Here is a 25,376-nt window from a genome sequence, read left to right on the forward strand (position 1 = left end):
TTCATGACCGATCACTGTACGGCTTCCGGCTATCAGAAGTCACGTGGGTACGCGACTACATTTTTTTCTCGTTCATTTACTCGCGCAATTAACAGGCGGGAAATAAACGTGGCAAACAAAATAAAAAGAAAATGTAAAATAAAACGGAGATTAACGCGAATAATTGGAACAAAAAGTTCGATATCAATTCAACAATTGTTAGCAATAATTGTATTTTGCTTTACACGATTACATGGCAAAACCCTTTTATGATAAATCTCGATAAAAGTTTCATTACCCTTTAAATATTTAAATAACTACAAATAGAGATTTCAAAGCGCGGGCGCCTTTTATTCAGAACTGTTTTAGAAAGGCTGAAGCTCCAATATTTCGGCCAGCGTCTCACGTTGTTTTAAAGAACGATCCACTCTGAAGATATTAATCTTTTAAAAGATGATGAAGAACATTGCCGAAGTCCAAGACTCTTTGAAAAATGCCTAAGAACTGCATGTATACCACAACTCTCGAAAAAGAACTCTGAAAAATCACTCAGCGGCGCAACTCGATACACTTGTTACAGTATTTTCGATAATTGTTATTTAATTACGTAATCGATGTTTTTGGTCTTATACTACAATAGAGCTCGTTAACTTCCTTAGTTCTCTCAAGAACAACCTATTTGACATGCTATCTCTCTGACAGCTATCAAAATTCAATCGCCTCACTGCTGCTATCTCGCACAAAGTGAGCCAAGCGAGAGAATCAATCTTCACGGCAATAATAAATTCGATTTGATTTAACAGACCTCCCGAGTCGAATATTTTGGCCTCAGAATAGCCTCGTATAATTCTTGTATTGGAAGAAATGAAGTCGAACTAAGGTCTTTGTGTCGAAGAGAACATATTGAATTTTGGACCTCAGATAGGCCTAAAAGGAGTCGCTAATTCCCTTTTAGCAATAGAGAGGTCAATGCGAGTGTAATCAACAGAGGTTCGGTAGGTCCTCCTCTGCCTAAGAAGTTTCAAAGAGGGTGAAATATTTTGTTACATTCTCTTTGAGGGTTAGAATGACGTTAAACACAAGTTTGTTACTCATCTGGGCCTTAAATTGGGGTTTTAAAACGACTCCCAATATAGGAATAGAATAACTGAGGCCCAAAACACTCGACTCGGGGCATTTTAGAGTGAATTGCAAACGCGACAAATTTTTCCCACTGAGATTCGCCCGGCCACATAAGATCTTCTTTCAATAATTTGTTACAAACGTCACGATCTAAAAAAAAGGCCACTTCGGAAACGTCCGGTCGCGGGATAATTGAGTCGCACAATCACAGTGGTCTTTTCACGACGTCGAATGCACTGCCTTGTACGTGTGCGCGATCGTGTGCACGCGGAATCGGCGGTATTCTCCACGCGTCAGCGAGACGGCAAGCACGGCGTCATAACCGGCTTAAAATCGCCGGTTGAGCACAAAGGCAACGCACGACAATGATGCCGGCGCAGTCCAGCACCGCGGACACCAACAGGCCGACAATACCCGGATTATCTTCGGCACGACAAAGCCGCCTCGTAAAGCCAACCCGGACAGGTCAGGCATGCGTCCGCTCGCCCGCCAGCACGAGTAGCGTAGTCATCGGCACGTGTACGATAACGCGGTAGTTTCATTCCCATTTGCTGGTACAAGCAGAGGCGAGAGTGGCGTCGTTAATACGTTCTCCAACTTCTTTCCGAAAGCGAGGGATTATAAAGAAAAAAAAAAGAGGAACACGATTCTTTCTGCGATCCGCACAGTATTATATCCGTATTGCGGATATAAAGGGCCTTTAATTGAAAGGTTAGCTCAAGACTGCTCTCTTTCCTTTACGTGAGTCGTCGACTTTTTACCTCTCGACGTTATATTTCCAAAGACGTCTCTAAAGAGCACACGATGCACGAAGGGCGAACGTAACTTACAAAACACAATCTCCGAGAGAAGTGCATTACGGGGTAACGCAAATCAAGTCAGCGGAGATGTAATGCGGGACGTTACGAAATAGACCTGCAGGAGACATCGCCCCGATCGCTTGTACTTCCGCGGCGCTTTTGTGCGAAGGCGGCGTACGAAGAGGCTGCGACTCTCGTTCGCGTGATTTATCGGTGGATATCGCTTGTGAATACGCTAGTGCTAGAGATAGTAAAGAGAATTGTCCGGCGATTATTCATAACCCCATTGTCTAGAAGGGCTCGCCGAAGGGAGAGAGGGACAGCCTCCCCATCGAGCAGACGGTGGTAAGAAGAACCGCGTGCTCCGCTATCGCGTTGATTTTAATCGCGGAATGAAACTTCCGAGTGGCGTGCCGATGCACGCGATATCGGGACACGGTATCGCGATATCGCTTTGAATTTCGAGTATATCGCTTTCCCGCGGTATTGCTGCTTTGTATATGGTAAAATAATAGCTTGCCAATTTGTCCGACGTACCGAGATAGCATCGTGTGCCGTTTGTACTTCCTTTTTCCCCGTGTATCATTTTCATTTCTCATTTTTGGACATCGCGACATTTGGAGACCCAATCTCTCGCTGTGTGAATTTCTCTGTGCGAAACTGTTATTCAAAAATCCTGGCACAAGAGACGTGTATAAATCCTTAAAACTATCCACTTTCTCCTCTTGCAATAATGCGTGACTTCAATATCTCATTTGTTATGTCAAGAAAGTTTCAGAGTTTTCATAGAAACCAGTAGAGGAGTAGATTTAAAGTCACCAGTGATGAATGAAATAGAAATAAAACGTCTTGTTGATCCAACTGGCAAATATGCAAATAATTAGTTAAATGTTTCATTCGATACGACGTTTCGACTCACCCCCACGGAAAAATATATATTTCATTATATATAAAGAAAAGTAGAAAGGATACATTCGTTTTATATTACCATTAAGATTATCCATTGAACAGCTATGGGAATTAACTCGCGCCGCTCTCATGTCTTGGCTCCTCGTGCTTCTTTGCGCGTGCACGTTCGTCGACTAACAATGAGAGTTGGTCTGAGAGTTTTCCACCACGGTTCCTCCTCGTCTGGATACGTCTCGTGTAGATCCGAGTTTCCATGCACATGCCAGGTCGGACAACGACTTTCAGTGACGTCGACACGATTTCCGCGATTTAGACGAGGGTTGAAAATCCTTACGTTCCGTTTCAAGAATATTTATTGTTCAAATCTGATGCGAAGTTTCTTGGAGAAATCATTCGCTCGAACCTTACTAAGTAGGTATTTATCAAATTCTATTGCAAGATGCGCAAGAAATCCAGGGAAAGTAATTACCACTGCGGTCGAAAGTTCAATTAAACGAGCGCTATGTATACACGCGTCTCAAGATCCCGAAAATAAATCTAACGAAATGAGAACTTAAGAAAATTTAACAAACGTTTCAGACTTCAGAATCGACGGGAAAGAGGGAGATCCTTTGCGAGTCTCGAGGAGGGATTCGAGGGTTCGTTCTGACGGTAGCTATATCTGGATACGGTTGCGGAGGCAATTACCAGAAGATTACTGCAATTGCGAGTGAACGGTGCTCCTATACTTCCGAGGACATTGATATTCAACTAGGAACACGCCGCTGTAATTTCCCGTGGCTATCTCCGTCTCGCCACTTCTTAGACGATTTCCCTTGCTTTACTGATCTGGTTCAACCGCTCGGATTTCATCGTTGATAATTAGCAGTAATCAGAGAAGAATAACGCCTAATGAATCGGAAACACCGCAGCACTTTATGCAACACTTACGTTCCGTAACCATTTTCAATTATTCAACTAGTAAGAATATTCTTAAAAGTCGCCAGCAATAATTAACAGCATCGGTGATTTTTATTTATATATATATGCCTCGATATTATATTATATATGTATATATAGATAATATAACAGCCTCGGTGGTCGAATTGGTTGAGACGCCTGCCTAGAGAGAAGGGAGATCCAGGTTCAAACCCTGGCTGAGGTAATATTTTCCGCAATAAATTTTCGGTATTATAAAAATTGCCAGATACGGTCAATAAAAATCACTGATGCTATTTTCAATTAATTTTATGTAAATCGCGAGCGTCTAATTATTCGATCTGTCCAATCAGTATAACTTGTGACACACAGAGCAGGCGATTGGCAAGATAAATTTGGCGTTATTTAATATTCACAAATAAAAATTGAATGTATGAAAAATTTTGCGTAACGAGAAAAAGGTATTAGCGATAAAATTGGCGTTATTTTATATTCACAAATAAAAATTAAATGCATGAAAAAATGTTGCGCAACGCGTAAGTAGCATTAATGATAAATACGGGGGTAAATTTCGTTCGCAAATATTCGCGTAATCAAATGAATTTAGAAAATCATTATTTCTTCCTGATGAAGACCAACAAACGTATATTGTGTACAGGGGCGAAATATTTTTAATACGTTTCAATAGACGGGCTGAACATTTTCTGATTCCTTATCAAAAAGTGGCTTACGGTATCTCGTAAACGGTGTTGATCGTCAAGACTACACGCAGCTCCACGCGATCGACCTTCTCAGTGTAAATCACGACAAAATGTTTGGCTGAAAAGAAAGCACGATGCGCGCGGGTATCGTATGTATACTGGTCGCTTCATCTGCGATAAAAATGTATTAGAGAATCTTATATTCAGGACCAAACCCTCCTCGGCGAAGATAAAGCTGAGCACAATGCTTCCTGGTACGTGCCTGATCTGCATGCCGAGAAGAATAACGCGCCTCTTGCCACCCTCGATGTCACCTACTGCCGTTTCGAAATCCACTTTTCCCCTTAAGCAAACCCGATCAGCGTGTTATCCAACGTAGAGTGCATTTGACAGGATTTACGAAAGAATACGGCCGTCATACGTAGCCACCCCTAATTTTGACGCCGTTCAAATAACAGTTATAACGTATTCATGTCTCGCTTAATAATTCAAGAATCTACGAATATAAAATGAAAGTAACGTTACACTCTTAATCTGGCGTCGCGTAGTACCGCCAGATTCGAGGTACACGTTAAAATAGAAAGTACACGTAATTATGAGGTACGTAAAAATCCACCAAAATAGGAGGGACGATATTTTTCCCGGTATATTAGCACGAGGTACAAGATATATGAGGAAATAATGAATATATGACGATCAGTTGGAGGTACCGTTCGAGGTACCGTCTCCTAATTTCGCGGTACTATCTTCCCTCCAATTTTGGTGGATTTTTATGTACCTCATAATTACTTTTTATTTTCACGTGTACCTCCAATTTTCGGCGGTGCACGCTTAAGAGTGTAGAGGTTGCATAATAGAGGAAAGTCCTCCGTTACGAGATAGGCTTCTAACATAAGGTAGGTCTTCAACATCCAAATTCAATCGCAACTCTCTCTTCGCGACGATTACACGATCTAACAATGCATTTTCCACTAAACAGATTTCACTCCAAGGGCAATAAATTCATGACGGAACCAACAAATGTTGTCCATTAATTTAGCAGAAACTCCCGCTATCTCATATTAGGAGGATATCTCATAATAGGGCACTTTCCTCTACTTTTCACCTGACTCGCGTGACGGATAACGGAGCGAATAAGCCTCTCGGTGGTTTAAGTCGTCGTTTAGTTGAACCCCAGGTTCCTCCTTGATACATCGCCTTCTCGGTAAACCGAAGACGCTACGAAACACGATCGTGAAACATTGTTACGTGGTACGTACGTTATGTGAGGGAAAGACTGTCCGGGCGACGGTAGCAATGACACACGACTGCTCGTAAAACATCGCGGGAAAGCGCCTTAAGGTACCGGACGTAGATACACGTACGCGGTTTATGCTCCAGATTCCAGCCTCGTCTGGCCACAGCTCGGTTATCTGCAGCGTCGCGAGCTAAAACTCTCTGTTTTCCGTCGCTGCAAAAACCCGCCAGCGATCACACGGTTTTGGAACGGTGCGAAAATATATCACCGATAAATTCTCGTGAGTTCAAGTCGCATTCAGAACGCTTTCTTTTTTTTAAGGAGCTTATCTATGCACGGTCTTTTCCTATTTTCGCGCGGGATAAATCAACAACGAAGAAGACCACAAATTATTTCATATGATTTTCTCGTCGTGCGCCCCATTTACATTTTCTCCCCTTATCTCTCACTCTTTTGCAACATTTAATTTCTCATTAACGATCTGAAGGAAGTTCATGCCTGCGCTTGCTGGAGGAGATGTGCACGCGAGGAAGATACATTACAAAATATCAACCACACTGCCCCCCGTGTGTTGCTCGCTACACAAGTTAATATATTAAAATGAACTCCTGAAATCTGTCAATTTTTCTGCACCCGCCCATAGGTCGAATAAGGATTAATTATGACTATGTTCACACTGCACAAAAAATCACTCGTTTTCTATGAAATTAATAATTTTAATTTGCACGACTTATAAGATATTAGTATTCTCTAGGGGGAGGGGGGGCACTAGCTAAAATGTTGTCCCGATTACACGAATTCATTTAATTTCATACGATTTTATCTGATTACAAATAATCTCATCTAACTGCAAATAATTTTCTTATATGCACGTTTAGAAATATGTAACGTTGTTAAACCTCAAAGAGCTTTTGGATTTACTCAAAATATATTTTTCTTATTTTACTAAGAAGTATTTATTGTACAGGTAATTTCAGATAAGATTGTAGTATTCGGTCACGTGTTTCCTTGCTTCCCACTTTTCCCACCAGTCTAACAGAGATCTTAACGAAAAATAATTTTGTATTTGTATTTACTGTTTACTGTTCCAAATTTGCACGCAAAGATGTATCAACGTTTCAACTCGCTGTTGTTCTAATAGCAACTACTTCAGTCTTATTTTGAAAAGAATACGCGCTTGTAGGTGTAAACTATGATCTATATTTGGATATTCACTAAAAGAAGTGAATTTGTTTGGAACATAAAAACAAGCTGAGAAAATGTTCAATGTTTATTGTCTGACAAGTGAAGAAAGTTGAAAATTGAGACAAAACGATTACACGGGGATTTCATAATGATTTCGGAGACACTGTCCCACGATTACATGAAGTGGTTACCCCCTTGAGTATTCTTTATGTTCAGTAAAAAATATTGCAACTTACTTATTTAGACTTGTAAAATCTGTTTTTTATATCACTTCAAGTATGTCGTAAGTGCGATAGAGTACAAAGTATCGCGAACTAGCAAAATCGTGTTTATATCATCCGAATAACGAATGAGATGATCGGATCGAGGAAATTTTTAAACGTATTAAGCATTCGAGGGAATTGTCAACAAAACTCACAAACAAAGCAATATCTGATCATTTCATAATCAAACGTCATCAAATGTTGGAGGAACGTGATATCCCTAGCGATATAGATGCTATCATTTTATGCAAAGCCGAGGCTCAGGACCGAATGTAGTTCCAACTTCGAAATAGAATTTCATGAAGTTTCAAGCGATCGCAGGCGAACATCATTTCCTGTCCCGGGCTTTCTCCGCGACGATTCTACGGTCGATGATGGACTTTTGTTCGCGTGATTTCGGCCCGTAAAGGCGGACGTTTTCCATTCGAGCATTGGACTTAAAATTTCACGAGGCACGTGACGCTGAAAAGAGCACCGAGATCGTTATTTCTAATTCTTGGAAAGCGACGGCGCTTGAATTTTGCGAAGAACCGATTACATCACGTAGTACAATTCATATTTCCAACCAATACCAAATTGATAACAACTTTCTCAGCAACGTGCAACATATTTGCGTATTTTATTTCTCATCAAATAACAATTTTCTTCTCTCTTTGTTCACAAGTGTTTCATTTTATTAAAGGTATATTTTTTTACACTTTTGACCTTATAATTGAATTACGAATATTCTAGAGAATATAAAGCAATACTTCATTTCCTGTCCCGGGCTTTCTCAGAACACATTTCCAAACAGAAGAATAATCGATGTTTAGTTAACAATGAATTCTCATGACATTAACGGTACGTTAAGTTATTGTTATAAATGCCACGGAATAGTTAACAGCGTAATTAAAAGAAAACAATACAACAAAGTTGCACCACTTTGCCGTCATATTTAGAACACTGGCAACTTTGTTACCTGCCGGTTAACTTGCGACTTTATGGCAAACAGCATCATCACGGTCCACGAAACTTTCAGAGTGTTGTTCCTAAAGTCGATTCCGACGTTACCCCCGGCTTCGTATACGTTTCACAAAAATTGCAAATTATTGCCACCGCAGGCGCCGCACGGGAGCGGAGAAGAGAGCAAGGAGGAAAAGAGGTCTCGGAAAATCCAGTTCGTTTTTATCATCCTGCCAGGCTCTTAAGCAGAACTGATGCGAGGAACGACATTTTCGTTAGCGGCCGAAAGTAGAGTTGATCTCGTCGTTGAGCAACGTCAGGATAAATCGTCGAGTTTGGTTTTCTTGTTTCAGTAAAAGATCTGTTATTTCTTCCGCTTCGCTTACGCTTTTAATCTCCATTTCAATGTAATATCTATATTTCACTTTTGTATTTAAAAATATTTAAAAATATGTTGCTTCATACTCCCGAGGCGATTCCGTCGGAATATTGAATGGATCGTTTCCAAAACCCCATCGAATTGGAGATGAAACATACGTGACAGTCGCGGGGAAATAAGCAAATGTAGAAAAGAATTCATTTCGAAGTATGTTCTGATTGCCAATGAAGATAATCGCGAAAGCTGTGGGGCGCAAAGAAACGTCACGCAGAATAACAAAAGACGGCAGACGATAAAGATTTAATTTAATTTAAAACAAAAACTTTCTCTCCTTCTCTCTCGATGCAGGATAACGTCCTTTCTGTTTCGAAGATAAACCGGTCAACCTTTATCTCCCGCTCCTTAGCTCCAAAGTGCGAACCGGTACCCTTCCATTACTTTCTTTTCCCGCCGCGCTGTCAGTGGATTCCTAGGACTTGATAAAGTTCCATCTTCTTTTTCTTTCGCAGAGAGACCACCTCGTTCCGCGATTACTCGCAGCGGCTGGAGATCGCTCCTTCAATTTTGTTAGAGAGTCGCGAACCCCCTGCTGGGAATCCGGATTTAATCAACCTTTTGTCCCCCCCCCCCCGCCCCAGCTCGTATGAATTTTCTAATGACGTCGGAGAGTTTGAATTCCTTACCGGAAGTGACAACTGTCGATGCGCGACTGAAATGCTTCCCCTTGAATTTCAACGTCTGGTAAAAACGTCTCGTGAACAGCGAATGATTTTGTAAAAAAAAAAAATGAAAGGACAAATGGCTCATATTGACAGATTGGACGGGACGATGAATTTTACGATTGTAAAATCATGTACACAAAAGATAGCGCTGTGGGCGGGGAACCACCGTACGGCGGCACATGTAATCGCAATTTATTAGCCCCGCGCGAAACATATGTCAAAAAGAAGCCCGCGATTACAGGGATTGCGCTACAAATGGTCGCAAATACGATTTATTAAACCGGACAAAGCGTGCGCCCCTTGGAAAAAAACACGCATAAACAGCGGTTACGCTTTAAGCGATGCGACTGTGCCGCGACGTCGCGATAAAAAGTGCCGCTTACAGCGGCATTTGAAAAATTTAATGCAAATGGAGTTGCGCTTTATTGCGTCGAGCGAGACAGAAGCCACCTAAATTTTTCGAAACCATGGCGATCTACGCCCCCCCCCGTACCAGCAATGGCGTTTGGCCGAGGTGCGAAAGTTAATCGCCGTCTAATCGCTTCGTGTCGCGGCAAATGCGCGCGTCGAACAAGACGTCATTTCTCGACCGCGAACACAGAACGGCGGACGATGATGACCACGGAGGAATGTTTATGGAGTATATAAAACCCACGCGACGCGCGTCCGTTGAATTGTGGTGTTACATTTTTATTTTACTGGTGGATGTGGTACCGAGTCGTCTCATTGCACTTTTGCGACCACATCGGTTTACGCAAGACCTTCGCATTATCTCCCAAGTTATTAGCGTGCACGAATATTCGAAACACAGCAAATGTTCGTTCGGGTTTTTACATTTTTTTTCCGAACTGCCGCTGAAAAATAGAAAAAAAAATCACTTTTCGTTACGTCGGTTAACACATGTTTTTATATTATTATATCTGCCTCTCTATTTGCAAACACAATATTTGATGTTTGGTATCGAAAACGATAGAATAAATAGACAAACGTTTCCCCTAATCCACGATATTTTATTTTCTCCTCCGATTCAACACTTTCACTTTTTCAAACACAAATTCTATCAATTTTACAATACGCTACCTAATGAGTTTTCTGTCATTCGCATCGAACACGTTGAAACTGCCAAGTGCTTCAATAAAACAACAAAGCAGTTTTCAATAGCCAATATCTTTTGCATTTGAATCACGGTATACGTCTATGAAATGATGGCTATACAGATGCTCGACCTGAATCAGTACAAATGTCGTCTCGAATCGAAAGTGCTAAACATTCTCGCTCGGCTGCATTTTCCACCGTTAAGCTCCTCAGGGCGGCAGATCGAAGAGAAGTCTGAAGTGCTTCATCGTCGACGCAAAAAGCGCCATTGGCGCGGCGCTATCGCGTAGGGACCACCTAGTTTTTATTCCCCTCCATTACACGAGACCTTCCTGAATGGGCCACGGGAGAGGACGCACGACGGGTCATTACGCATTCATGAAGATTATATGCAGTTCAGGCACGTCGCGCGTGGGAAATTGGGCCGAGATTGTCCTTATCGTCATAAATCACGTTTGATATCGCCGACTTTTCATTCCCAGTCACTGTCGATCGCGAAATCTTTCACATTGTCAGATTTCTTCTTCCGTTCAGAAATGTGCTCGTCTTCAATATCCATAAATACTTGAAGATATGTATGAGTACACGAGAGAGAAAGAGAGAGAGAGAGAGAGAGAGAGAGAGAGAGAGAGAGAGAGAGAGAGAGAGAGAGAGTGTGTGTGTTCTAATTTAAAAAATTGAATTGCATATATATATACATTATATATACACGAAATTAAATTTTTTAATTAGTACCGAGGGGGAAACCGCTGATGGCATTGTGGTGTACAGATTTGCGGCATTACTGGGCATTTCTAGGCACTACTAGACATTCTTGGGGCATTTTTGGGCCTTAGTTTGGACATTAGGCCTTGCTGGGGCATTATAAAGATAAAATAAGATAAAACGAGATAAATAAAATAAAATAAGATAATAAGATAAAATAATGCCCGCTGGGCATTAGTGGGCATTGGCGTACAAGATTTTGGTCAACGGTTTTCCCCTCGATTAGTATATAAAACTACAATAGAAAACAAAGAAAAGAATGCGCTGACATTTGGCCGTCGCAAAATTCCCGACCAATATTTCGCCGGGAATTGAGTTTCGTAAAGAAGAGTACTGATCGAAAATGGCTGTAGTAAAGAGAAGCAAGGATAACGTAACGACCGCTTTGCGTGCTTGCGATAATCAACGCGAAGCGAGCCAAGTAAGAGTATGGTTGAAGAAAGGAGGGCAATGAGTTAGGATTGGAGAAATTAAAAAGAGAAAAACCGTCGGAGTTTAGCGTGATTCTTTATTGCGCTTACCTTTGGTGCTTCGAGATTGAAATCGTACCGATGGAAAGAATGGTCTACGAATTATTGTAAAACAACAAAGGCAACGAAAAGTTAGTTCAACACAATGATAAGGACGAATTCACCGAATCATCTTACTTCGTAACTCGATTGGCGACTACGCGGAAAGGAAAATGTAGCTACCGTAGCTAAAAACTGCATGCAGCAACTGAATTTCAGTTGTAAAATATGGACAGCGAATATTTTAGTTGCGATGGCTGAACATTTTGCTACTGTGCCTGTTGTATTAGGTGCGACAGCAAACTGTTCGCTGTGGTTTAGAAATTTATAGTTGTGGCGGAAAAATATTTTTAGCAAACCATGATTAGCTGCGATAGTGAAAAACTGGTTTCAGTGTATAAAGCTTATTCTACAATGGACGCAAGACGCTAAGCCGCAAGGCAACACTGTAAAAAAATTACATATAAAATTACAATTATTATAGTGGGTAATATTGGGGCCATCTATTAAAGGTGTATATTTACATACGTCAGTAAATTTACACGGTGCAGGTAAAATTATTACCTTATATAATAAATTTTTCAATTTTTTGTAATTTTTTATTAAGTATAAACAAGTATTTACACAACAAAGAGTAAACAAAATTTTATTTATAAAAGTACATAAATTTATATATTTCCGCTATTATATACATACTTTTTTTACAATGAAGAAATCGGCCAATGACAGTCGATCATTCTTCTCGTATTCAACTGTGATTAGTCGATTTCTTACGTTGCGGCTTAGCGTCCGCGTTTTGCGTCCATTGTAGAATAAGCTTAGCGATTTCGTGCGACGCCAAAAACAATGAGAGCTAAAATTTATACTAAAATAAAAATTGAAATCGCGCCATTCCAATTGAGAAACTAATATCTACGCGCACGTGTTACGCGCACGGTATCAAATGTATCTATCATTTCCAGAAACCGGAAACAAACTTTATCTTCATCGCGTTGAAATCTCGACGAAGGGCAATGAATCAGGATTCCTCGCATTTTAATAACCCCGACAGCACTGCCATCATATTTCACTTGCGTACGCGCCTAAGTCATTGCGCGGCCCGCAAAACGTCACGCGAACCGCCGGGACGAACCGTAATTTCCATCAGCTGCGGTAAGTGGTCCGAGCAATAATCACGTGAGAACGCAATTTTACGGTCCGTCATGCCGGCAAGGCTTGCAGTTAAATTTCTATTGCTCTCGCCGCTCCGTCCGACTCGCCGCAGAGTCGTTATTACGACGCATCGGTTAATTTTACAGCACGACCGAAATATATCCGGCCGAAGAATGCGTCGCGCACGTCACTTACGGCAATGCGAAATTGCTTGCGGTAGTGCAGTCATATGACAATCAAGTGCACCATTGCCGGAAGCTGAAATTCAGTAATCTTAACGTTTAACAGCGAGTTCGGTTGCTTGCACACTGAGTGCACACTAAGGCTTGTTTACAGTCGACTCCTACGTTAAAGGATCGTCTTACATATCTCTTGAAATATTTCCCAGCCGGTAAAACGATCTGCACAGCATCTGTATAGATCATTTTTTGGCTAAATACTTTGTGAACGTGTATTTAAGATGAAGTTAAATATAACAATTAACTATAAACAAGCCTTAGTATCCACTCAGTGCGCGCTGGTGCGAGCAACCGAATTTGCGGAAAGTTTTAATTTATGAATGGCCCAATTTTTGTCCAACGCGATAGAAAAAGGAGACATAATGCGTGGCACAGATGCGCCTACTTTAATATCATGCTAATGTAGCACGCTTTTTCTAAGGATGTGGCCGAAGAAACAGCAATTCTGTACTAAAAGATAAAATCTACGAATTCTATTCGCGCCATACATAAATACACGAATTATCACAATACATTCACATACTTATAAAAATATTATAATATATTCTGTAATCTCGATTCATTAAGGGGTCATTCCACGGCCCAAAAACTACGCTTATCTTTAACAATTTTTTTTCACAGTAAATACACCATACAATGAAGTAAATCTTTTTGGGATTTATTAGGGCGCTCTTAGATAAAAGGTACTTTACAAAACCTTTTTCAAACTGGCACCACTTTGTTATTTTTAAATAAAAGTTCGTAATTGAGGTTCGGAACACTCGTATAGATTAAGTATCTTTTTGGTTTTTGTTTCAGGTAAGCCTGAATGATAAAAGCGAGGGGGGAAACCGCTGAGGGCATTGTGGAGTACAGATTTGTGGCATTATTGGGCATTACTAGGCATTGCTAGGCATTTTTGGGCATTAATTTGGGCATTAGGCCTTGCTGGGGCATTATATAGATAAAATAAGATAAAATAAGATAAAACAAGATAAATAAGATAACATAAGGTAATAAGATTAAGTAATGCCCATTAGTGGGCATTGGTGTGCAAGATTTTGGTCAGTGGTTTCCCCCTCGAATAAAAGTCATCAACGCAGCAGACTCGCATTTTTTTTGACACGCCATTCGAACGGTGTAGAAAACGCTTAATTAAACAATTGTTTAAATTATGATAAAAAATTTTTTGTGTTATTTAAGAGTGCCCTAATAAATCCCAAAAAGATTTACTTCGTTGTATGGTGTATTCACTGTTAAAAAAATTGTTAAAAATAAGCATAGTTTTTGGGCCGTCAAAGTGGAATGACCCCTTAAATGATCATCATTCGTCGAGTGGTGTTTTCTCATCTAATTCGTTGCTTTTCTCAGAAGAGACGCACTCGTGGAATGGCACGTCCACTCTTTCGGGGTGAGACTTTTTGTCGAAAGACGTCTGAATCTCGTGCAAGGTTTTATTTTTGGTTTCAGGAAGTACGAAGTACAAAACACTAGTCCCGAGCAATGCCACGGAACCGTAAACGGCGAACGTACCCTCGGGCTTTACAAATTCCATCATAAGCGGCATCGTCTTGATCACCACGAAGTAGCACATAAAACCGAAGCCGGACGTTAATCCGGAACCAAGCGCACGGTGTTTTCTCGGGAACAGTTCACCGCAAAGCATCCAGGGTAAAGGCATCAGTCCCAATGGCAGCAGACCGACGTAAGTAATAAGTAGAATCATGGGGCTCCATGGTCTTCCAAAGTCAAATGTCAAACACGCGCTTAAAGATAGCATGGTGATAGCTGCGCCGAAGCCGGATATAAACGTCATGGTGCGCCTGCGGCATGTTTTCAGAAGAACGCACACGAGAACGGAGAACGTCAGGCGAATCGTGTCGACGACCAGCGTTATCAGATACGCATACGCCGGGCCCGAGACGTCCGCCAGCATCTCGACACAGTAGAAAGTCATCACGTTAGTCCCCGAGAATTGCATGACGAAAAAGTACAGACCGACGACGCCGAGAGGCCTCAGGAAGTGTCGCGAGGACCACGTACTCCTGAACGAACGCAGCAACGACCGTTTCTCGATCTTCTTTCTTGACTCCTCCGCGAGCTTGTCGATTTCCAGCTGGGAGAATTCCTCGAGCGACTCTTCGCCACGCAGGAATATCCAGGAGCGCCTCGCCTCCTCGATCTTGCCTTTACCGAGTAGCCACAATGGACTCTCTTGCGAATAGATGCAGACGATCCAACAGATTACGGGTAACACGCCACAAATGTACGCGGTGGTTCGCCAATGTAGCCAGGTTCCCATCGCGTGACACGCTAATATACCGACCGAGAGGGTCAGGCTGACTGCCCCCAGCAGAACGCCACGTAACAGAGGATCGCTCGTTTCGCCCACGTAGATCGGATATATGGGCGCCAAGAGTCCGGCGCAGTACCCAGTGAGGAGTCTGCCCGCTATCAAAACCTCCATGCTGTCGGCCAGGCCGATAATCAACCAGCCGATAAGATAGGCAGGAAATAGTAGTAACAACGCTGTCCTTCTGCCGAGTTTCCCCGCCATGAAACCACCGGTCCAACATCCCGGAGCTACTGGTAGAATCACAGCTGCCGCGATCCACGACTCCTGGCCGATGCTGAGCACCCCGAAGTGATCCGCGCCCGCAGATTCGAATAAAGACCCACTGTCGTTGGTCGAGAGTGTCTTCAGCTGCGGGAGAAGAATCGCGCTGTAACCGTTTGACATGCCGGACACGGAGACTCCCATTAACGGTCCCAGAGCTGTTAGCAGTTGCCTGAGATACAACCTGAATTTGGTATCTGGCCCGTCGTAATTATTAATCTTCATTATGGCACCAATAACTATTTAGGTCGTGGTAAAAAATGACGCAACTGTTCACTTATCTACGCTGTTTGCACACTTATCTAGGCCAAGATACAGTTTCGTCCGCTATCGCTTTCAAATAAATTTTTCTAAGTTTAAATATGAAATGCACACACTACGAACGTTCAATCGAGAATGCCGCTACGAGATTAGCTGGCGTTGATCGACAACGCAGCTGAGATAAACGTATTAGAACTAAGTAAAAATAGATCGCTCTCCAAACAAGTATTTACGTAAAGCGATACTAGCGCTCGCGGTTCTAACTGCGCTTACTCTTGGCGCGAGATACTACAGTGTCTCGTGATCTGTGATTATGTAAAGTTGTTTTGCCAGTTGCTTTTTCTCCCTTCGTCTTTATCTAGTCACTTTGCTAGCCGCGGAAGCGGACTAGGTTTTACACACAACTGAAATAACAGAATATCGATAAAGGGATAATTCGTGCAGTTTCACCGATGACTGCTAGAAAATTGCAATTGTGTCCAATGCGTTGAGATTAAAATAATGGTTTGTTATTAGAAGGAAGTCATTTAATTATCTGGCTACGAAGGTCGCTGAATCCTTTTTGCTCTCACAAGGAAGAACGGTATGAAATATAAACTTCAATTTCACGGTTGTTTTCTCTGAAGAGGGAAAATTTCACGTAATACCGCCGTGTGTCAGTCATATGATGTTGCATCCTTTTACAAACTAACAAGATGTAATCTCCTTTGAAATGATTTGAATACCATTGAGATCCTTTTCAAAGGTTTTAACGCTCGAAGCTACTCAGATAGTGCCCCGCCAGTATATTCTCAGCAACATTAATATAAAAATGGTGGAAAAGAAGAGTACGATAAGCAAGATGTATTGTGATATAGAAGTTGCCACAGCGTTACTTTAAAAATTTATCCGGAAAATATTGCAATGTCAAAACAATCTGCGAGACAAGCGTAAACTAATCATCACATCGTACGTAATGAAACAATAATAATAAACTTGAACTTTATAAATAAAGAACGGAGGGAAAATGTATTTTTGCTCATCCGCTAAATGTGCAATTTTACCATTTTCCATGTCCTTGTCACCTAGCGATTAAAAAAGTGCCGAGGTCCGTGCGGTACAGAAATCCAACCCTACATCCTTCTCACACGGCAAATTCGGGTGTCTCGCGTTGAAATAATTAAGGTCCGCCGTTCTGTAGGAAATTAGACGTACCACATGCGTGACGCGCGCATACGCCCTCGCATGAAAATGAAACTGAAATCTCCATACATCTCCCTTCGCGCTTGTGCAAAATAATTTTCCCGCAGCGCCATGGAATACGCGTGGTATTTTAACTAGCTGAAAAGGGATTTAAATGATCCGGGGTGGCGGCCGCGGGAATTTGAGAGCCGTGAATTTAATACGCACCCCTCATCGAGCGACGGAGTGTTTCGTATTTTGGACTGCTGCCAAATGCGATTTTCGCGTTATTTATCTTTCGCGAGCGAGGATACGCGCGTCCGCGTACGAGGATGAGGGTCGTACACATCGATGTGCCACAATGCATCGTGTGCTTGTTCCGACGATTAAAAACTAACGACTCCGCGAGAGAGGCAAGCAGTAATACCAAGCGAGAGATATTTAACACGTTTTTGGTGTTTCGGGTGTAATTAAACGCTTTTGCACCGTTTTCGCTGCTAATTTCCGCCATTAATTTCGAATAATTCTTATCCGTAGAAACTGCATATTTATACCCTTTGCAGGAATCGTGCAATAAAGGTGCGTAAAAAAAACTCGCGCAGAAGAGGAAAAACGTCTCTTATATTTTAGAAGCGTCCTTTTATATACTTTCGACATGTTTTCGTCTTTAACTTGTTAAGATCCGTGCCGAAAAAAAAAGATCTAAAGAGATTACTTCTGCAAGTGATCTAATTTTCCCGAAAGTGAAGGAAAGAAATCTTCCTCCTATCGGCCTCGTTTGAGACTTTACCCGTAAGTTTCGCGTGCGTATTTCAGGACCGGTCGATAGTTAAAATTCTCGCAACGCGGGGGCAATCAGTAAACCAATAGAAATCAAGAGATCGGACGGGCAAATAGTGAACCTGGCAAATTTCCGCCAATTCTATTACCGGATTTCTAACTCTGATATACGGTAAATATTCTGTCGCAATGTGCCTGCTGTTCATCTACTTCGGCTCACGTCGCGTACGAGATACGCCTTTTAATGTCGAGGACTCTCAAAAGTCTCGTTATCCCGCGAGCCTGCACTTCGACATTAAAGGGAGGACTTGTTTAAGGGCGAACGCTTTTACGAGAGTACCCGTCGAGATCCACGAAGAACAAGGAGCTTGTGGGTGCATTTTGATGAACTCGAGAAAAAAATAAAAGTCAGAATGCAGTTTCGCGAAAGAAGAGCATAACAGCTGGCAATGATGACGGCGAGAGTCAATGCCAAATTAATATTATATGCAACATAAATTTGATCACACGTCACGTAAATTCAACCTCGAAAACGTCACTCCAGTATCTTGAGATATACATATATATTTAAACGTTTCTATAAAATGAACAGGGCAGCTGAGGGACGATGCAATATCGTCAGCATAATTTCTGCATGGATACAATGTTTACGAAAGCTTCTCCTTCGTAAAAGCGCCGAAATTTGGCGGAAAATTTATAAGCGCAATCTCGGGAGAAATTTCTGTAAGACCTCGGGTAATTCTAAGGTTTAATATAAGTTTCACTCGTCGTCTCTTCTCGGCCTCGTGTACATGAGAAAGAGAGAGAGAGAGAGAGAGAGAGAGAGAGAGAGAGAGAGAGAGAGACTTATTTAACGGTGGATGCTCTTATGAGAGTGCATTTCGAGTACCAGGAAGGCCAGGGACATCGTGGATGAATGTTGACAAGCTCTTGAGAAATGATGCAAGGAGGCTTCGAAAGTATGTCCTTTCGTAACGATGAAACCTCTGTGAAATGTTTCCTGCTATTATTTGCGTACAGTGTGCTCATTATACCATAATGATGATACTATGAAGTACATAATAATATGAAAGTTATAGAGTTCTTTTTAATTCGCATAAACACAAAATTTCACCGTAAAAATACAAGAAAAAATAATAAATATAATATATCTGATCCTTAATTCGTCTCGTGACTATTGTACTATTAATTAGATGAAAATAGCTTTTGTCGAATTTGAATGTTTACTCATTATACCATAATGGTGATACTATGAAGTGCATAATAATATGAAAGTTATAGAGTTCTTTTTAATTCGCATGAACACAAAATTCCACCTTAAAAGTACGAGAAAAAAATAATTAATATAATATATTTGATCCTTAATTCGTCCCGTGACTATTTGTACTATTAATTAAAAGAAAATGGCTTTTATCGAATTTGAATGTTTACCTTAGGAAACAAATGTGTTTACTTAACGCTAATATATTTATTAGTAGCAGAACATCTGTCTGTTCCAAAATACTCTGTCAGTCTAGCGCACCTGATGACTAAAAGCTTTGAGAAAGCCGCTTCGCCGCCGTCGAACGTGGATAGGCCAGCTCGCGCAGGGAGATTGATGCGTTCCGGAGCAGAGAAAAAACAACTCGCGTGGGATGCATTTGTTCGGGAGGGTTTCAGGTGAAGAAAAAAGGCTACTTCTGTTGGAACGACCAAGAGGAAAGTTTCCATGCGAGAGAGGCGGCAGGAAGGGAGCAAATGACGGAGGTCGCGAAAACGAGTATACTAACTTGGGGATACCGAGGGATGATCGAAAAACGGGCTTTCAGACCCTTTTCGACGGCCAAACGTCGTGTTCTTTGTAAGTTCTCGCTTGAATACTCCTTTTTTTTATAGTAACCATGCGACGAGGAAATCTGCGAAAACTGGTTAATCGATTGAAAAATATAAAGAAATGTAACACGAAATGTAATGGAAATGAAAATGCACAACTGTCATAAGTCGGGCGTGTAATTGCAAAATCGAGTCAGAAAATTGTTTAGAATGCACAAGTCATTAGGTCGTAAACTTCTGGAAACGAATAATTAAAATGTTATAAAATTTTTATTACTTGACAACGCAATTTGGAACCGTTTTATAAATAGGCGATTCGCACGTGCTGAACGTATTTAATTAAAAATGCATGCGCAACGTCATAAAACTGTACAATATTTTTAACGTTTCGCAGTATATTTGGCGCAAAAATTACATTTGGGCAGCTATGGCTAGAATTCGTTCATAAATAAAATGAAAAGTTAATCCTTTTTCCTCCGCGGGGAAATCAACATTTATATACACGAAATACATTAATACAATGTACTCCACGTACATAAATACGGTTTAACATAGCCGATTGATGCAAAAAAAAATATCGCTCAACGTGGCAAGTCGTTTAGTTTTTGCGATTTATTTTGCACATTTTGCATTATCTAAAAACCGACTTACTGAAATTTTTCAAAAAATTGCGGATTAATTTAAATAGCCTTGGAAAATGATCGGCTATTGTTCATCGATCGGACTACCAATTTCTCATGCTTCTCACAGCGGATTCATAACGCGTCCCTCTCTTTGCAATAATATCCAATATATTACTGATGTCCCACATACGAGTCGTGCTAGCGGATGGCGAAATGATTGTTTTATGAGTAGCTCCATTGCATCGTTCGTGGAGACTTCTCAGGATATGAGCAAAACTTTTTTTTACAATAAAGGACTTGCAACGCAAAATAGTGTGAAGATTTGCGAAAACAAATGTGCGTTTGCATAGTACAAAAAAATTTGTTTTTAATAAGGAGATCGATCTGATGCTTTGTACAATACAGATATGCTATTGTGTATCTCTTATATGTGCTCCAATATTCATGTATTTTTATAAAACACAATTTGAATTAGAAAATTATATACAGTATGCAATTATACACAATAGGATAAAATAGAAAAGAACGGATTGTTAAATCCAGAAGCAAATCCGGAATGTAAATGTGTTACATATTTTCCCTTTTTTGAATAAGCAATATAATATAAAAATTGAGACGGGAAACTTATAGTCAATCCAACTGGCTAGTTATTTTATTAGTTTATTACACAACGTTTCAATCCTATTTTTTGGTCCTTTTCAAACAACGTAATTATGAAATAATGTGAGTTAATAAGTAAAACCGCTAAAAGTTAAACAACGCACCTAAGTCGGCCATCGAGTCGTCGAATAAGACAGAGTCGAATTATAAAATATACGCATACGTGTGAGCACTGTGGTTGCTGGGCTCGAACTAATTTGTTAGTCATGCCTTAGAAACAATACAAGGTGATATTGCGAACCATACAGTTTTGATTACACAGTCGTATATTACATTTAAGTTTTCGGTGTCTGTTTGTAAATTTAACGTGTTATCGGTCTTCTTGATAAAAAACATTTCGGCGATTTCTCTTTTTCTCCTGATGCGCTCGCTATGTAAAATTCTTGGTTTCGATCAATATATTAATATAATATAAGTAATTTCTTGACATTCAGTTTCAAATCAGTAAATTTCAAGAAACATATGTTTTTGCTTTCTATTTCGTGCTTTACTTTTATATCAGATAAAGGAAATGTTCATCTTTTAATATCAAATCTCGTTGAAAGATTCTAACTACGCGTCGATATTCTAATCAACCGTTTTCTTCAGTAGTTTAGAGGTATCTTTACATTACAAATCCGTTTGCAGCGATTTGCGGTGCCAAGTACTTCAACAAACAAAGTTTAAATATCGTAAAAAGAAGTCAAATAATTAATCAGTGACAATATCAACACACAGTGTAATATAATATGGCATATAACCGTGCCTCTTGCTTAAAAATGCTGCGATTCAAGTATATATAGTTCTGGTCGTCTCGTCACTCTTCCATACAAGCTTCATTCACTTACGAGTGAACTTAGCACAAAACATTACTAGAACATTACAGTGTTTCTTGATACACCTATCATACACCACAAAAAATTTAGGTAGTGAATGAAAAGCAATGTGAAAATCATAATTTTTACTTACCAACCTCAATACATAAACTTTTCGACCAAATGATTCTTACCTGTAACAGAAAAAAATCAAAATGTAACTCTTGATGCTTTATTGTACACGGCGCGAAACTACTTCCCATCCAATATCATTGTCAATTTAATAAGCTTTTTCTTTCGATATTGTTTGCTCTGCAAAATATGTATTGATGGGTTCGAGAGTGAGTTATAAGGAATAAACCAGGACAAGAAGCATCGAGTCAATATCAGCTTTTATGGATATGTATGCATACATATCTATTATTTACTTAATTTATGTATGCGTCAAATTTAAAAGCCGATTATAAGAAAAATCTGATGTTATCAAATAATGTGATACAAATCTGTTTCAAGAATTTTGAGGCAATAATGTGTAATTGCATTAAAGCTTCTATAAGAACAAATATTATTACAATTTTTTCGCAATTATTGCAAAAAAAGTATTACAAATCAAAAATTATTAATGTTTTATATTTCTTAATTTTATTATTCTTCAATACATTGAATATAATAGTTTCTTTTTTAATTCATTAAATTTTTTCAAATGTATAATATTAAGTTTGCAATTTACAGAAAATGGTTTAGTTGATAAAAAAATAAAATGACAAATCACATTTAATTCTTCACATATTTAGCACATGATATTGACGTGATGATATAAGTTCATAAGTATATAAATTTGTAAGTATTATTCAGACTAAAATTATGAGAACACGAACTACTTAATTAACAAAATGTAAAATATATTTTTCAAATCACACGTGAATTTCCTATAGTAATCATTTCAATTTTTAATACTAAATTGTGTAAAAAAAAATAAACCGATCCTGCCAGGATTCGAACCTGGAATCTTCTGATCCGTAGTCAGACGCGTTATCCGTTGCGCCACAGGACCATTGAAGCTCCATGTACTACGTACATAGTTTTCTGTTCTACCTAAATAAATATAATTCAACTAATTAAAGCATTTATTATATCAAATCAAGTACTTTGAAAGTTTCTTTTCACATAGAAAATAATATTTTTGGAATATATCCTGCCGAGTATGTGATAACTTCGAGAGATAACATGGCTGAGACTAAAACAATGTTTAGTTATTATATCTGCATAATATTGCAACTTATACATAAGCAAAAGAAACGTCAGAGAATTCAATTTAGAAAATTTAATTTAGATTATTTCTAGCTGTATATTAATGTCTTAGGTACGTTTGTAAGACGCGTCTTCAACAATCCGGTATGGTCTAGTGGCTAGGATACCTGGCTTTCACCCAGGAGGCTCGGGTTCGATTCCCGGTACCGGAATGTTTTTTTTTCTCAAAATTTTATACCAAACAAAATTTCGTAATAAAATACGCATGGATATTACATATTTGTAAATTCTGCAAAAACATTTTGCGATTAATGTCTTATTCAACATACGAGTGCGGATAAGATTCTGTACACGATCAATAGATATCATCACACTTGCGAAACGAAGAAGAGCAAATACGACTATTGCTTTTCTCAACGAAAAAACTTTCTTCTATTACAAAAGCCACGTCTACTATTCTCCAAGACTGTCCCAAAACGGTCCCATTAACGCCTCGCCAAACAAGCCGCGTCGAACTGGAAAAAGTTACTCAATTAGAGTTCTGGGTCGTTCCGAAACTTGCTCCGTATTCAGCCGAAACTCAAATTCTTTCTTCCCTTCGTGCACTGCTTTTTGCGCCACCACAAGCACGTACTTCTTCCGAAGTTCAGGGCACCGTGACCACCGTTGGTCAAACTTTTTTTTTGGTTTGATAAGTCGCGCACGTAGCCGCGGTACAATAAGGAAAAAGGACATATAAGATGCGGAACGAAATAAAAAAATTCCAAAGCCGCTCTTCTTTCTTGCAAGCATTAGAACATTTAATTGGAGTTAATTATTATAGAAAGTTTGAAGATATTGCATTTGAATTTCATTCTTGACATATCAAAAGGCATGTGATTAAAAATCTCACTTCACAGTTCTAAAATAGACATAAAAATTTTTTATAAAAAAAATCTGGCCCATGAGGGGATCGAACCCGCGACCTTCGCGTTATTAGCACGACGCTCTAACCAACTGAGCTAATAGGCCAAGTTGTCGAGTCACTTTATTTTATAAATTCTTAACTACTTTATTATGCCTTTTCTTACATATATATAATATATATCTTTAAAATGTAAACAATTTTAAATATAATAATTATTATTGTTAAAAAGAATCAGTTTTCATTCCTTTATGTTTAACAATTTTATTGTAAATTAAATGTACAAATGAAATAATATTAAAATAAGTGAAAGAGACATACTAGTGATATATAAATGAAGTATCGTACATTATAAAATATTTACAAAGCATTCTTCTTGAAGATTAACTTAATATTCTCAATTCATTAGACTACACTACACTAATTTTGTTGAAACAATACAATAAGAAGTGTTTGTTAAATATCATAATGTTTGTTAAGTTATATTCTGTATTGAAAGAGGCGGATCTATTTTCGAGGCAAAGCAAGGTGTAAATATTATGTCAAATGTTGCGCGCAATAATAATCGTTACGATGAGTTGGATTGATAGCAATCGATACAGAAATACTGTGAAACGAACGTCATTGGACGCAACCGCACGAAGAAACAATAAATATTTAACGAAGATGGGAAGAATTTTATGCAAAAGAGGAATAATATTGACTGGACTATGGAAAAACACGACGAATATTTAAATCATACCGTGGCAATCATGCAAATCTTGTTTTTGGATATCTTACGTGAGATCTTTTTAAACCAAGCTATTATTCAGTAATATTTTCTGAACAAAAAAAGAAGAGTATTTTATTCTTTTGCGCATCTTGATTTTTTCTAAAATAAGATGTGCATGTATGAGTGAGACTCTCTAATGATACTAAATTTACAGAGTGACTGGCGTGTCCAATAATTGCGTTTTCGATGCTTGTACAACTCTAATAATTTTACGCCCCCACCCCCACTTTCTCTCTAGCAAAAAATATCGTCATGGAGTAAGTCTACAGGCTATCATAAAGTATTAAGCCGCTGCAGGTGTCCTGCATGACCCTACCACGACGTCAGCAAACTTTCCTTTCTTTTACCTTCATACCTGCGCCCAACAATCTGCTACCGTCTGGCAGAGCTTCAGAAAGAAGAAAGAGTAATGTACATGAACTTTAACGGCTGCGACGAGTAAAGAAACGTGGCTGCGAATACGAGTTGATCGTCCATAAAGGATTAACAACAGACATGATTAGACAAGAAATTAAGGAACTTTATTAAAGAAATCGTATGGTGTAAAATAAAAGTTGAACTAAGCTACAGCAATTCGGGAAAAATGTTATCGCCCAACAAAATATCCTATGCAGACGGAAAATTTTATTTGGATTATAGTCGCAGGTGTTGACACCAATTACTACTCCATCAAAGTTCTTATCACTTTTCAGGGACAATAATGTGTACGATTCGATTTAAATTTTCACAGACAAATCGCGCGGATAAAAAATTGTATCAAGAGACGTGACAGTGTTTTACGCGAAAAATATTTTTCCCAAAATGTATTTCGCACTTATATACGGCGACGTTAAAAGGATATTTTT

General features: G+C 39.5%; 2 protein-coding genes and 3 non-coding genes across 7 annotated transcripts in view; 1 reads left to right on the forward strand and 4 right to left on the reverse strand.

Moving 5' to 3' along the window:
• LOC105559968 overlaps positions 1-25,376 on the reverse strand; it is a 427,615-nt gene that overhangs the window by 232,700 nt on the left and 169,539 nt on the right. The gene's annotated exons all lie outside the window — the stretch shown is intronic.
• LOC105559955 (facilitated trehalose transporter Tret1-2 homolog) lies at positions 14,146-16,757 on the reverse strand. The gene has a single exon (XM_012008633.1). It carries the CDS (start codon positions 15,736-15,738, stop codon positions 14,221-14,223), a length of 1,518 nt encoding a protein of 505 aa, XP_011864023.1. The 5' UTR covers positions 15,739-16,757; the 3' UTR covers positions 14,146-14,220.
• Positions 22,586-22,658, reverse strand: Trnar-acg. The gene has a single exon. It is a non-coding gene; the product is annotated as a tRNA-Arg (tRNA).
• Trnae-uuc lies at positions 22,996-23,067 on the forward strand. Its single transcript has one exon. It is a non-coding gene; the product is annotated as a tRNA-Glu (tRNA).
• Trnai-aau lies at positions 23,793-23,866 on the reverse strand. The gene has a single exon. It is a non-coding gene; the product is annotated as a tRNA-Ile (tRNA).

The sequence above is a fragment of the Vollenhovia emeryi genome, unplaced genomic scaffold (assembly GCF_000949405.1).
Source record: "Vollenhovia emeryi isolate VEMERY1.0 unplaced genomic scaffold, V.emery_V1.0 DF939247.1, whole genome shotgun sequence".
Lineage (NCBI taxonomy): Eukaryota > Metazoa > Arthropoda > Insecta > Hymenoptera > Formicidae > Vollenhovia > Vollenhovia emeryi.